Here is a 16,207-nt window from a genome sequence, read left to right as displayed (position 1 = left end):
ATGACATATGACCCAACATGCGATGCTGGCATTGCCAAGTGGAGGTGGGTACTTGGGAGAACAATTATTTCTGGGATGGGGCAGTTTGGATTTATGCAAAAAATTGTTGGGTTATTGTAGGAGGCTAGCCTACTTTGTAGTGGGTACCCAACGTACGTACACCTTATAACAGGTCCAGTTATCCCTAATTCGTGAAATGTAGTCAGTGTCTAGAAGCCAGGCTCTCAAGGGGTAGTGTGGATGAGCAGCCAAGGCCTAACTAGGAGACATGCAAAGCTCATTCACTACCACTGTAGTCACACAGTACGCACACACATGAAAGGAAATACTCAGTGTTACAAAAATAAAGGTACTATATTTTGGTGGCACAAATGCCACAAATACCTTAGAGACTATACTCCCTTAGGAGGTAAGTAATATACACAGTATATGCACTAGAATGCAGAAATAGCTGGAAAACAGTGCAAATAGTGAAAATCACAATAGTTAGAAAGTGACCTAGGGGGAACACAAACCATATACTAAAATAGTGGAATTCGAAAGTCGTTTTCCCACCTAAGCAAGTGTAGTGTGTAGAGGGGCACTGGGAGTACTGGAAAACACCAAAGGTAAGTAATAGAATCCACCTCCGAGCCCAGGAAAGCAGGAGTAAATCACAGTAACTTTCCTAGAACACACACGAAAATGTGCTAGAAGATTTTGCAAGAACCAGACGAGACTGCAAGACACCAACAATGGATTTTTGGACCTGAAGACCTGTGGAAGAAGGGAACCAAGACCAAGAAGCATTGAAAAGTCTAGGGAGAACAGGAGCTCCTGCTAACCCAGATGAAGGTACAACAGAAGAACCACTGGTGAAGAAGAACAGCCAGTACTGCACCCAAGAAGACGGTTTTGGGTTCGTTGTTGGTGCGGATGATGTCCCCTGCCGGATGGATGATTGCAGTCTGGTTTGAATCGCTGGATTCTGCCAACAAGCCTTGATACACGCAAAGGCACTGCCCGGGACCGGGAGGGACCTTGTGGCCTCTGCCCAGGAGGGGGAGTCAGAGGGGGCTCTAAATAACTCAGAGAGTCCTCATAAGACCAGGGAGCTCGCACAGGAGTCCCATAGCACGGGGACAAAGAAGGTGCAAAAGGAGGCCCACGCAGCACTACACAAAGGGATCCCATGCTGCCAGAGAACCACGCAGGTACCTGTGTGTTGCAGGAAGGAGTGCTGAGGGCCAGAGCCGCACGGTGCATGAAGAACTTCGTGGAAGGATGCCAACAAGCCTTGACAACAGCAAAACACGCGCTGCACGGGTGTACTGTCTTGCGTGGGGAGACAAGCTCTTACCTCCTCCAAAGTTGGACAGGTGGACTTCAGGACCACTTCAGTCCACCACCCGTGTTGCTGGATCCATGCACTGGAGAGGGGACGCAAGGCACTGGTCATCGCTGCAGAGGGGTGCCTACTGCAGCAGGGAAGCAGCTCCTTCACTTCAAGGTAGATTCCTTCATTCTTCTGATACGGCCTGAAGACTGGCTGTCCTCTGAGGATGCACAACTGGGAAACAGTTGCTGTTGCTGGCAGTAGTTAAAGATACAATCTTGCAGAAGTCATCTTTGCTTCTTTGTTGCAGTTTTGTTGAGTTCCTGGAGGGTCCAGATGCAGTTTCTTTGGTAAGAAGGTGAAGTAAAGGATGCAGAGGATTCCTGCTGGAGTCTTGCAGTCCAAATCTGAAGAACCACCCAAATGAGAGACCCTAAATAGCACTGAAAGGGGGATTGGTCAGCTAACAGGTAATCACCTATCAGGGGAGGGCTCTGACGTCACCTGCTGGCACTGGCCACTCAGATGCTCCCAGAGTGTCCTGCCAACTTGGAATCCAAGATGGCAAAACCCAGGGACACCCTGGAGGAGCTCTGAGCACCACCCCTGGGATGGTGGTGGACAGGGGAGTGGTCACTCCCCTTTCCTTCATCCAGTTTCGGCAAGAGCAGGGACTTGGGGTCCCTGAACCTGTGTAGACTGGATTATGCAAGGAGGGCACCATCTGTGCTCTTCAAAGCATTTCCAGAGGCTCTGGGAGGCTACCCCTCCCATGCCTGTAACATCTATTTCAAACGGGAGAGGGTATAACCTTCCTCTCCCAAAGGAAATCATTTGTTCGGCATTCCTGTGCTTGAGCTGCTCAAGCAACAGGAGGGCAGAAACCGGTCTATGAGGTGGCAACAGCTGGGGAAGCCTGGAAAACCTCAGAAGGCTGTAATGGCAGTACTGGGGCTCCTCTAAGGAGTCCCCAGACTGCAAGGAATTTTACAACCAATGCTTGCTAAAGCTGTTGGGATATGATTCCAACATGTTTGATATCAAACATGGCCGTATTTGGAGTTACCATTGTGAAGCTATACATAAGTAGTGCACACATAAAATGACGTCCCCGCATTCACAAAGTCAAGGAAAATGGTCCTGGACGATGTGGGGGCACCTCTGCTAGTGCAGTGGTGCCCTCGCACACAGGTACTCTGCACCCAACCTTCAGGGTTGGAAGGCTTGGTATATGGGTGACTTATAAGTGACGTGGTGCAGTGTAAATGGCTGTGACATGGTGCATGCACCATTTCACACAGGCTGCAATGGCCGTCCTTTAGAAGCTTTTGCATGGGCTCCGTATGGGTTGCAAAAGAAATGGCGCAGCCCATAGTGATCCCCTGGAACCCCAATGCCGTGGGTACCTTGGTACCATATACTAGGCACTTACAAGAGCCACCAGTATGCCAATTATGAGTTTAATACTGTGTTAACAGTATCCAACAACCAAATTTAGGGGGAGAGAGCATAACTACTGGGGTCCTGGTTTGCAGGATCCCAGTAGACACAGTCAAACACACTGACAAACAGGCCAAAAATGGGGCTAACCATGCTAGAAAGAGGCTACTTTCCTGCAGTTATTATCAGCTACTTACATATGTCCGTAATGCCTATTGTGTCATGTATGTTTGAAAACTTGCCAATATAATACAATTAAAAAAAAACAAAAAAAAGCAACCAAATTGCACACAAACACACCAAACAAACCTCTATAAACACACGTCTAGACATGTTGCCATTTAGTGCATCCACAACCTTCACAAATGAAAAAGCGGCTTGACTACATTTTTTCCACGTGTCAAATAACCGCCTCCATTCTGAACATTACCAAACGCATGGCTAGTGAACCTTTACTAATAGTTCCCATGATAGCCACATGAGGCTCAGGAAGACATGTCTTACATGCGTCTTTAGTGCGCTCACTCTTGTAAATCCAACTCCTTCCAGTATGTGGATACAAGTTGGGGGTGTCCGAGAATGGCTTCTGAGACCTACATTGCTCAAACCGAGAGAGCATATCTACCTTTGAAACTAAGGCAAACATGCTGGGGGAATACTCCTGAAGTTCCTTTAAGAACATGTCATATACTACAAAGAATGTTAGTTTTTAACACATAGGGTAGTCAGTGAGAATGTAGCATATGTCACATCCACTGTTATGTGCAGTGCTACGACTGTAATGCACTTTTATAGTAAACTGCACATATACAAATTTGATGATGAACATGGCAATCAGGGTAAACCATCTACCTATATGTGTAGCGTTGAGTGCAGAGTTCTCTGTAATGTTATGATTTTGTTTTGTAACATTCAGGGCTCAGACAGTGAACTAATGCGTATGCAACAACATAGAACAAGACAGTGAACAGATCCCAAGGTTACATAGGATTTTATATCAAATGTACGTAAGTTAAGAACCTATCTGCTCATATATGGTATCTCCTAGTGAATGTGTAAAATCATATACCTTAGGATCTGTTCACTGGTTTGTTCCCTATTGTTGTTCACTTATTAGTTTACTGTCTGAGAGCTGCGTCCTCTACACTTATTTTAAAACATACTGAAATGTATATTGTACTAATACTGAATAAGTGAAAATCATCATCATCCAAGATAGTGTCCTGTGTCCTTTTTAATAACATTGATTTTGATTCAAGTTTAGGTTTACTTACTTTCAAACAAGTAGAAGTGTTGGTGAATTTGCCCCACAGGACATTTATTTGGCTTGTTAAACTTACTCGGGTTCTTGTGGAAATTCAGGATGGTCCTTGTGTTTGATACAAAAGTTCCCTAAAAAAACACTTGAAAAACTAGTCAAGACTTTGTTTTGCCACAAATGGCACTCTCCGTTGTAACAACGTGTTCTGTGCACCATTATGTGCAATATGGGGATTATAATGTAATTGTCATTTGGCGAAAAGAGCTCCTACCACGTTCTGACTGCAGATAAAGGTGTCAAGTAGGCCATAAGCAAGTCCATGATTTCCTCAAGTACAGGAACAAACCTTGTACGGCTACTTGCCACTCCCACTCCCATGTCCTTCTCCTCGGATTCCCTTACTACCATCCAGCAAAAGTGCCCTTCATCTCTCCATAGCGCCCTCCGCACATACATTTCATTTGGATTATAGGACAGTTAAGGACTGACTTTACTAATGTAATCAGCTATTTACATAAAATACCGATTTGCTTTTTGCAGTAGGCATATAAACCTTCTGCTCTTCTTTATGGCACCAAAACTGCCACTAGGCAAAAGTCTGATCCTTTGGTAGCAGAAACATAATCTCAAGACTTAATTGACTTTTTTATTGCTGCCTAAAAGTTACAGTTGAAACGCCTCAGTTAAAGTATGTGCATTGCTGTGAAGACGCAAGCTGCAACTGCAAGACAACTAGTGGCAAATATATATATATATATATATATATATATATGTATGTATATATATATATATCACTTTTATATGTGGGTCTGGTTTTCCTGGGGGCCAATTGCAGCCCTCAGGGAAACCACACATGCATCTATCTATCTATCTATCTATCTATCTATCTATCTATCTATCTATCTATCTATCTATCTATCTATCTATCTATCTATCTATCTATCTATCTATATATATATATACCGTATTTTCCGGCGTATAAGACGACTTTTTAACCCCTGAAAATCTCCTCAAAAGTCGGGGGTCGTCTTATACGCCGGTATACGGTGTGCTGAAACTTCAGGGACAGGCGCCCTGTAGCTGAGCCACCGTGCGTTGCATTTGGAAATCGATTCCAAGCATATGATGGGTTCCGCATCCCACAAGATTCAGCTACTTGTGGACACAGAGCTGATTGGTCAACCGTGAGTTGAGCTGTCCTTACCGTGTGCCGCAATCCTCGCTGGCAGTTGTCTGGACAGGCACGTATTCCTGCATGTGCTCCAGGCTATTCCACTTGCACTGTTTTATGTTTACATGTTTGATGACAAATAGCCTTCTGTTTATAAGTGACAGTTTTCCTACTAAGTACCTGCATGTCATAAGCATTTGAATTAAAATTACCATGTTAAAATCAAATCTGATGTTTTAAAATTTTTATTTGGTGTGCGTTGGAAGAGGGGTAGTCTTATACAGCGAGTATAGCCCAAACCCTATATTTTAACATGAAAAGTAGGGGGTCGTCTTATACGCCCAGTCGTCTTATACGCCGGAAAATACGGTATATATATTTTATTAGTAGTTATATAGTTTCCTTGGGGGGGCATAATGGTTCCCAGGGAAAACTTACAACTACCAAAAAAAATTGTTGCCCCCCACAGTGGGTCGCCCTGCCCACGGGCGACCGCCTGTTAATTTAAGTTTTTATTTTATTTTCTTAAATGTAGTCCCGGGGGTTCGCGATCTGGCGTGTCCCCAGGGGACACGTACCTTCAGTAAAATAAAAATAATAATAATGCCCTCGGGTGGTGGGGATTCAGCCTGTTTGCCGAGGGGGCCGACCCCCCCCAAGTGAAATCGCTGGTGTCTTGTGAGGTTTCCTGGCCCTCGATCGCAGCCAGGATGCCTGTTCAGGAAGGCCTTGTTTGAAAGGGGAGAGTCTCCCCTTTCAGACGAGGCCTTCCTGAATGCCAGGAAGGCCGGTTGGGTCGTTTTACCCATCGGAGCAGGAAGCGGCCGCAAAACAAAACAGTGATGCGGCACACTGACATCATAAAGGGGTGGGTGGGGGGCAGGGGGAGACACGGAAGATCTTCCGTGTCTCCCGGGTTTTTAAAAAAAAAAAAAAATAATCCTCGGGTACGGCGCAACCAAGGTTTTTTAACCCCCTCCCTGGTGTCGGCCACTGGTCGTGACCCGCACCAGTGAGGTAGTGTGGCCGATGCCCGCACTAAACAGGTTAGAGTGGAGTCCCTGTATATACTCTCCAGCTGCACACCTAGCCAGTAGAGCTCTCAGATAGCATATACAACTTGATGCCATAGCAAGCTCTTTTGCTCACAGTGTACTGCATGAACAGCAGCCACCTTTTGAACAGGATCAAGGACTCTTCAGTCTATATATTCCTTCCAAGAGAGTAAATCTCTGAAAAGCTGACAGAAACGACAGTCTGAATTTTCAACAACCTGTCATGGTCTGGATTGTCCTGGCGCAATTTTACAGAATTGTCATTGAAATGCAGCATACGCTGCAATAGCAAATAAAACATCACTGCTAATGTAGGGTGCGAAGATGTGTGGGTTACCCAAACCATGGGAGTAGACCAGTAGGATTGCACAGTTGAATTGTTCACTAACCGCATTTTGAGCTTTATGCCCAACAATATCTTCAGTTCCTCAAGAGAAGTAGGACTCCACTGGTGTGCCCTTGAATGAGGCTGTAGAGTTGCCTCCATCCTCCCTCAGAAATTCTTTGACAATCAGATTTGTTTGCTGCACCGTTTGCTCAAGGAAGTCAACACCCAAAAAGAGATGGACATACTAATCTGTCAAAAAAGTGGCTGTATCAACTTTACATCCAGTGTTACCAATGAAAGGTGGAATTTGGGGCTGAACTAAATTGGGAGGCTGTCAAGAGAGTTCTCCGTCTATGCTTGATGCCACATATGCCTGCTTTCTGGGTAGATCCAACCTGTTACTGTTGCTCCGCTGCACAGACTGTGCTTTCAAAGGGACATAATGACTGCCATCATCATGTCCCTTAGAATCTCTTGAGAACGAGTTGTTGGATGGAACTTCTCTGACTGAAAAATCATTTCCAGATTCTGCTCCATTTTCCTCTTCCTCAGATGCTGTCTCAGTAGCTGCTGTCTCAGCCTACCTCAGAGCTGTCTTCAGTTACCCGAGTTAGGGCCTGGGCAGTAGCGTCCACCAAGATGCCATCTCTGCTGACTGGCTAAAACCTTCCTTCTAAAACTATGTTCTGTGGAGAAGGTAGAAGTATTGTTATGAATCCGTCGGTGAGTGTGTGCATCTGTGAGATTGTTTTGTGTATCTGCATGTTCTCCAAAGGCACTAAAATACACAAAAAGACACAGTATTAGTACACTTTGCCACATACTCAATTCTACAGCATACTTTTGTAATTGCTTATGCAAAACTTTATTTTTGGGGGGATATACTGAGCCATTGCCAATATAAAACTAATTTATAAAGCCAAAAATCTACATTTGGTTGTTATTCCCACTACTTTCTGGTACCAAAGAAGGACAAGGATCTCTGCCCTATCCTAGACCTTCGCTCCCCCAATCTCTTTTCCAAGAATAAAATGCTCATTGTGGCTCAGGTTCTATTTGCCCTCAACCCAGGAGACTGGATGGCAGGGTTGGACTTGCATGACACCTATGTCCATATTCCCATCTTGCCTGCCCACAGACGTTACTTGCAGTTGATGGGAGGCCACAAGCACTTTCAGTTCTTTTTGCCCTTTTGCCCTTACCAGTCCCCTGCCGGTGTTCACCAAGGTGATGGTGGTGGTTGCAGCTCATCTGCACAGATCAGGGATTTCAGTCTTCCCCTAACTCGACAACTGACTGTTGATGGCGGCTCATCCCAGGCTGTAGTCTCTCAGCTCCACACTACAGCAGACCTGCATTCACTGATGTTTACTGTAAACGTGCTGAAGTTACAACTGACTGCTTCTCAGATGCGCCCTTTCATCTGAGCTGTTCTGGACACAGAACAATTTTGGACTAACCCTACAGAGCGGCAAGTCCAGGATATTAATGCTATGATACCGATGTTTTAGCCTCTAACCTCGATATCGGTGAGGCTGACTCTGAGGTTGCTGGGCCTCATGGCCTCCTGCATCCTGCTGGTGACACATGCCAATTGGCATATGTGGGCTTTGCAGTGGTACCAGAAGTTCCAGTGTGCGCAGCATCAGGGGAATCTCTCCAACATGGTCCAGATCTCGGAAGGAACGGCATGAAATCTTCAGTGGTGGCTAACAAACTGCAATTGGGTCAAAGGCAAATCCCGCGCCCTTCCTCATCCAGATCTGACAGTAGTGACAGATATGTTACTCCTGGGATGGGTGGCCACCTGAGAGGGGCGTAGATCAGAGCATCTGGTCTTCGGCGCAGTCTGGACTCCACATTAACCTGTTGCTGCTCCCAGCGATCAGACTAGCATTGAAAGCATTTCTTCCCTCTCTCAAAGGGAAGATAGTGGAGGTATTTACGGACAACACCACTGCCGTGTGCTACTGCAATAAGCAAGATGGAGTGGGGTTGTGGACCCTTTGTCAGGAGGCTCTGTGGCTCTGGATGTGGCTTAAATAACAGGGCATTTCCCTGGTGGTAAAACATCTTGTGGGCTCTCTGAACGCCAGACCAGACGAAGTCAGCCAGCAATACTTAGTCGATCATAAATGGGGTCTCCATCCGGAGGTGGGGCAAGGTCTCGTTCAGCAATGGGGAGAACCTTGATTAGATCTGTTTGCCTCCATAGAGAACGTACAATGCCAGCAGTAAGCAGTACTGTGCATTGGAGTTTCCAAGGCGGCAGTCGCTCAGAGATGCTTTTCGTCTCCAGTGGAACTCAGGCCTCCTGTACCCCTTTCAGCAAGTACCACTTCTGCCCAGAGTTCCCAAGAAGATCAAGCACCACTGGGCCCAAGTAATCCTTGTGGCTCCAGACTGGGCACGTAGAGTCTGGTATCTTGAGCTACTAAGCATGACCCTCGATCTTCCCATCGGATTGCCCAGTTGGGAGGATCTTCTATTGCAGCAGCAGGGAAGGGTTCTCTACCCGAACCTGTCCAGTCTCCGCCTTCTTGTGTGGATATTGAGCAGTGGCAGTTGACTGCTTTTGACCTGCCACCTGTCCCCCCCACTAAAATGGTATATACCTGTCAGAAGAAGTCTGTGGCATAGTGCACAGGCAAATATGTAGACCCCCTTTCTGCCACTCTTTCTGAGGTTTTGTTGTTTATCATTTCTCTGGCCCAGCCGGGTTCTGCTATGGGCACTCTCAAAGGTCATCTGTCTGCCATTTCTGCTTTTTTGCAGTTGCCTGATCAACCTTCCTTGTTTAAGTCTCCCTTTGTAAATAGGTTCCTTAAAGGCCGTACCCAAATGTTTGTTCCATCTCAATTCATTATGCCCCAATGGGACTTTAATTTAGTTTTGCCATTTTTTATGTGAGCTCCTTTCGAGCCTCTCCACAATTATCCTCTCAAGCCTCCCGCTTTGAAAATAGCCTTCCTTGTGGCCAGTCATCTGTCCACAGGGTGAGTGGGCTGCAGGCATTGTCATCCCAGCCGCCCTACCTTTCCATCTGTCCTGACAAACTAGTGCTTCGCACGAGGGCCTCTTTTCTGCCAAAAGTGGTTACGCCCTTCCATGTAGGCCAATCATTGACCTTGACTACTTTTAATGCACCCCTGCATCCTTCTAAGGAAGAGGAGAGACTCCAGTCCCAGGCCCCACAAAGAGTGATGGAATTCTACCTTGATCGTACCAGAGTTCCGGGATGATCAACTCTTTGTTGGTTATGTGGATGCGAAGACTGGTCAGTCAGTGCAGAAGAGAACCATCTCCAGTTGGGTCATACTCTGCATTTAAATGTGCTACACACTGGCTAAGGAACAACCCCCTGAGGGTTTGAATGCTCATTCTACCAGGGCCAAAGTTGCAACTACTGCCTTAGCATGGGAATTCCAGTCCTTGACATCTGTCAGTTGGCACTAAGGGCATCTCTGCACATGTTTTACCAAACACTACTGCCTGGACAGTCTGTCTCGAAGTTGGTTAAGAACCAGCATTTGTGAAGGATGTGTTGAATGGTGCCTTGCTATAGGAATTGGCATCTTAGGAGATCAAACAGGTCTGTTAGTTCATCTATCAAGAGAAATTGGTCCTCTTCAAGCAGATCTTCCAAGATATTAAGGTTTGAGTTATGCCTGTGGCATAACTTCCCTTGCCCGAAGGGGGGCTTGGTTCAGAGAGGCCCAGAAAGGTAATGGTAGGGACATGTGGAATCACCCTCTTGGTAAGGCATATTGGCAAAAATAGCCCAATAATGAGGTGAAGGAGGCAAGGATGAGTCTGGAATGGATGGGTCTTTGTCAGTAAGAGACTGTTTAGTTAATCTATTCTAAGTGGGCATGTTTCCACCCACGTAGAATTTGAGCTGGGCAGCAGGGTTATATAGTTCATAATGAGAATCCCATAGACCTAAGTTTAGAAGATGGAGCTAGGCAAGTGCCTCTCTGCACTTCCCCATGTGACAAATGAGTTCACCTAGGAGCTTATCCATGCCAAGGAAAACCCAGATGGGAAAAGTGTTTGTTAGATTGTCAAAGTGATATAATATGTGGAGCACAACATCGATTTTTGAAAGTGCAATACGCCGAGAAGGCGCTGCAGGAGAGTCATCCAAAATGTAATCTGGGAAGTAAGTGCTTTCACTGCTCGAGTCAGATTGCCATCAAGTAGGTCTCTGTCATTAAGATAGTTATCGATTCCCAAATAGCAAAACGGTACCCTCTCCCAGTGAAGGGCCTTCCTACAAGTTCTGTTTGGGCCTCAGGAGTGTTCGGCATGAGCGGGAAATGCAGCATTTTGGCCAGTTGCCTCATAGGCTGGACGCACTGATGTAGTTTGTAATGAGCTGGGTGATTTTGGAAATTCTGCCTCTGAAGTCCCCGAGATATATGAGGAGGTATTCAGCATAGAAGGAAGCTTAGTGTGTCCTGTCAGTGAGGGAAATACCCCAAACCACCCCCCTCGCCCTCAGCAGCAATGCCAATTGCTTCACGGCTAAGGCAAAAAACAGTGGAGGCATGGGGCAGCCATGCCTTGTCCCTTGCTGATGTTGAAGGAGGGGGAAAATAGTTAACCCACCCGAGCCCATGCAGATGTGTTTGAGCAAAGTATTTGAATGAGTCGCATGGTGCGAGTTTAGAAGCCGAAGCTTGGAACGACCTCAAAAAGGTACTCACATCGCAAAGCGTCACAAGTCTGTGTGAGCTCAAAGCTAAGGGCTATCAATTGCATTCATGTTGAAATAGTAGGCTCCTGGAGTCTATGGAGGAATCTGGGGTTTAGCAAAGTTTTCCAATGGAAGATTTACCAGTTTTGAGGTGGATGGATTAGTTGAGGGAGGAGTGGAAAGATACAGGAGGACAAAACTCTTCCCAGAATGTTATAGTCGGAGAGTGTGGAATGGCAATAAGCCTATAGAAGGGTGGTTCACAAGGGGGAACCCCAATTTATGAAGGGGACCAGAAGGGCATCCTTAAGTGTCCGCAGGAGGTGACCACCTTCTAATGTCACTTCCCAGCCAGTCTGGGGGCGACAAATTCTGGGAATGCCTGGTAAAAGTCCATTGGAAGACCATCAGTCACTGGCATCTTCCAAGCCGCAAGGGCACAAAAGGCCTCCTTTCTCACAAGGGGTGTTAACAGGGCATCAATATCTTCCCTGTCATTGGGGGGAACCTTTGGCTGGGAAGTCCCTGAGGAAATCAGATACCTGGGGTGAAGTGTTGGCAAGGCCATCGCTGTACAGTTGATTGTAATAATTGTGGAAGCAGAGGATGATTTCCCTTTGTGTAAATACCAGGGAATTATGTAGAATCATAAGCTCAGTAATAAGGACCTGGAAAGTGCCGTGAGTGGTCAGCACCCCTGCTTGTGCAGGTGAGATATACTCCAGTAGTCTAGATATCTGAGCTTCTCCATCAAGGAGGCCTTGTGGGTTTGAGTAGAGTGTAGCGCCATTAGCAGACTAAGATAATTGATTATCTGTAGCTCTATACTGTTAGCTGCTTTGGTTAGGTCCTCCTCGATTATCCTGTGGACTCGTGCAGCTTTGTGGATATGGGGGCCATGGACAAGAACTGCACGGGCATCCCATTCGGTGGAGGGGGATTCAGTGGAACATGCCTGAAATTGAAAATAATAATGAATACAGGATGCCAAGGATGACCAGAATGGGAGATCCTCCACAGCAGTGCCCTGAAAGCACCAGATGAGAATTGGAGAAGAGTGCTACCCCATTGGAGGCAAGTCATTAGAGGACTGTGATCAGATATGAATCTACCAAGGTAATCTGCCAAGGAGAACTTTGAAAAACCTGAGCTTAGCCTAGGATTCGGTTCATGCACAGGTCATCTATTGGGGGAGTGATAGTTGTACAGTTGAAGATCAGGGCTGTACTATCTCCAAACATCAAACAGGGCCCAGTATTGAAGCAACGTTATAAAAACAATTGGTTATTGCCAGTTGTGGGCACTTGTAGTAATGGGGAATTAAATTTGTCTGGGGTGTGTCTAATGCAAAATTGAACTCTCTGAAGAATACCCCTGGAATGGAAGCTGGGGCCCTCAGAAGCTGCCTGTGTGACTCCTAGGTTCCAGGAGCAGTCTTTCCTCTATTTAAAGCTTCCTTTTTTACTGAAAAGCTTTGAACACATGTATATATTTAATATTCATATATATTTTTAAGAAAGTACTCCAGGGTCCCTTGTGTGGGCAGGACAATTCAGTGTTTATGACTTTAATGAGGTTAATGAGGATTCCCCTGGTGGAGATCCAGGATGACAGATAAGTAGCATTCTCCTTTCAACGTTATGTTCTGTTCTTTTCAGGTTGTGGATGTCAGCAACTTTGAAGAGCCTCAAGCTTTGGCTTTACAAGTTATACTTTCTTCTATAAAGTATAACCAACAACGAATGCAAGAGATGGAAAATTGTGATGGATACCTGATAATTCGTCAGCTGTTAAACAAACCCAAGTGTATTGTGGGATTTCACATTTTGAAGGTAAGATCCAGACAAAGAGAGGGAGAGAGACCTTGTTTTACAACACAGTACTACATTAAAACATGTTTCAAATTGTTGAACTGTTTTAAGCTATCTTTCTTTTTGGTAGACCATTCTTATGGGATGCTGTGATGAACAAATGATTCACATCACTGAGAGCGGACAGTTCAGACTTCAGACGGATTCCACTGCAGTTATCCAGGATGTTAAACTGTTAGAAGAATTACTTTTAGACTGGAAAATATGGTCCAAAGCACAGGTGGGATAATTGTTGTACTCTCTTTCTAAAGGCATAGGAAATAATGCAGATATGCATTAATATTGTATGTTCTTTAGATTTCTTTAAAATAAACACCTGCTCTGTCCAAGTACTTTTTATATAGAATGTTTACATTATTCGGAGAGATAACTGCAAAGTCTTATATAGTTCTCCTGCAGTAACAAAACATGATGGCACTTTACATACAACAGTCTGCTACAAATTACAATGCATAAAATACTATTAGAAGAAAATAGATATATTGCTACCAGTATTGGCCAACTAAGATTTGAAAAGTGAGGATTTAGAGCAAAAACTCCCAGACAGGTTTTCTGTTTTGTTTCGAAATCGTTTGGGTATAGCTTCGAGAGCTGGGATTGAGCTTGGTCCAATCCCAGGATTGGACACCGAACTGGGAAAACAGAAAGGGGTCTTAAGTATTTCCATGGGATAACTACTGGTAGCATCTCAGTATTGAGATTGCTCCTGCCTCAGGTGAATACCCCAGTGCTTTTGTTAGAAACTTTTATTATATGTTTATTACAAGCATTAATGATTAGTAAAACTTTTGCACATGCAATTATTAGAAAGCTTAACAGAAAGAAATATCCTAAGATTTTAATAAATTCCCCCAGGAGATTGCATTGTAATTTCTGTAGATTTCTGGGTGTATACTCTAAACCCAATATGCGAGACCTCTCTTCTGGCTAGATGAGACGAGTGCACCTATTGCAAAGGCATGTTCAGGTTTGCTTTCGCTCTATCATAGTGTTTTATTCAAGTGTATTTTACTCCACTGTAATTTCTCAACTGTGCTTTGATCCACTGCTTGTTACTCAACAGTTTTGTGGCACTGTAATATACTGCAATGTGATATGCTCCACTACGTTTTGCTTCATTATGTTTCGTTCCACTCTGTTTTGAGCCACTCTAATGTTTCTTAGGACAGCTGCAATGTGACTAACACCTACTGTATAATTCTGAACTACAGCGACCCCTACACTACTACAGTCATAACACTTCTGCTTAATTATATAACTACACAACTACTCATTTTATCCATACTTCACCCCATCTCCTCAAAGTAATCAAGGCTCTATAGTCAGATACACATTCCACTAACACATATCCCCAGCTACGACGCTGTGCAATTCCATCATCATTCCTCACCAACTGCTGACACTACAGACTCCATTAGGATCTTCTCATCTTTTCTCCTAGACTAACTAAATCAAACAAATATTTGGGCTCACACAGACCTATCCTGACAAATACTCTAACAAAGACCAGACTCTGATCAACTTGTTCGGTTTGGAGTGAGTCAGGGTTGAGTGGTACTCCAATCTGTTAAGCTAGCCCTCCGAGCTGTCTTCCTGTTCTGGAGGACCTCCTATCTCAACAGGGCATGGTGATTGTGCAGCACCAACTAAGTGGATTGGATTTACCTGCTTTAGTAGTGGCTGTTATTCTTGCTGCTAGATGCCCATCTACCTAATCTGTTTTCTCTGGTTATTAGATAAAGGCTTTCACCATCCAGTTGACCCTGTGAAGACAAGATTTTTGGATATTTTGTGTTTTTTTTTGTATCTCTGACCCAACATGGGTTTATGGGCCTTTTGCTTAATCAGATTTCTTTATTCAAGTTCTCTATTGTGATCCTGTGTTTTTTAAAGGGGCTCACGTGCATGTTTCCTCGTACATCTTTCAGTATATACCTTAATGTGGCCTTATAATAGTTCTCCAATTCATTTTTCAAAAGGCTCTCAATCAACACCAGAAGAGTGACACACCACTGTGTCACAAGCAAGCTCGACTATGGGAACATCCTCAATGTTGAGATCAACAAATACACACTAGAATACTTCACACCATTCAGAACTCGGCAGTCATAATGACTTTCAACCTCTATGCCGGAATCACATCACACTACATCTGAAGGAACTCCACTGTTTCCCATACAGAAATGAGCACAATTCATACCCTTTACCCACACTTTCAAGGCATTACATAACACTTGTCCAGCATACCTCACCATTTGCATCTGCTTTCACAAACCTTCCAGGCACCTCCACTCTTTCGGACTCCTACTTGCACATGTTCTGCACACATGGAAAACCAGATTTAGCAGTCAAATCTTCTCCATTGCTCCTAAAGCGTGGAATGACCGGCCGCTACTCATAAAAGCCTCCTAATTTCTTGAATTCTGCAAGAAGCTGAAGACATGGATTTTTTAGTAGACCCACTAGTCCCTTTGTTTGACTAGACTCACACCTGCTCAATGCCAGGATTCCCTCTTGGTGATAGTGTGCTCTACATATCTGCATAACACAATATTCTTAATGTGCATGCCCCTTGAACCTATGAACAGTTGTTGTCTGAGATTGCTGACCTTTAAGATGCAAAAATATACAAGGGTAGTGAGTGGTAAGGATGCCGCACTTCCGTTCCGTTACAGTTCTTATTTAAGCAACACAGTGAGTCAGATGAGAAAAAAGGTGCCACTCGGTCGGGTGCCCCACTACCCTAGTGGGCACAAAGATTTGTGTACCGGGGTACACAATGACAATGAATACAGGTAGACCAAGGCACACAGAGAGGTAAGAGTTCATCAATGTTTCTGGGACGAAAGTATAGCCCAAGTATTGTGAATCCAAAAGCGAAGAGTAAAGCGATGATTCCGGGTTGGTGTTTTGGTAGAGTCTTTATTCACAGGTGTAGGTTTGTGTCGTCTTACAGGAAACAGCCAACACGTGTTTCGTCACACAAGTGACTTTATCAAGGCTGGGCCCGTCCGGCCAGGGGCAGAAGAAAGCAGTAAGTTCAGTAAGTGAAAAAGAGACGATAACC

General features: G+C 44.8%; 1 protein-coding gene across 1 annotated transcript in view; it reads left to right on the top strand.

The window, feature by feature from the left end:
• LYST (lysosomal trafficking regulator) overlaps positions 1–16,207 on the top strand; it is a 2,674,875-nt gene that overhangs the window by 1,063,724 nt on the left and 1,594,944 nt on the right. The window contains 2 exon segments of the mRNA XM_069234946.1: positions 12,928–13,101; positions 13,211–13,360. Of these exon segments, the coding sequence (XP_069091047.1) occupies positions 12,928–13,101; positions 13,211–13,360 (324 nt within the window).

This window comes from Pleurodeles waltl, chromosome 5 (genome assembly GCF_031143425.1).
Source record: "Pleurodeles waltl isolate 20211129_DDA chromosome 5, aPleWal1.hap1.20221129, whole genome shotgun sequence".
NCBI lineage: Eukaryota > Metazoa > Chordata > Amphibia > Caudata > Salamandridae > Pleurodeles > Pleurodeles waltl.
This window is presented reverse-complemented; position numbering and strand designations above follow the sequence as displayed.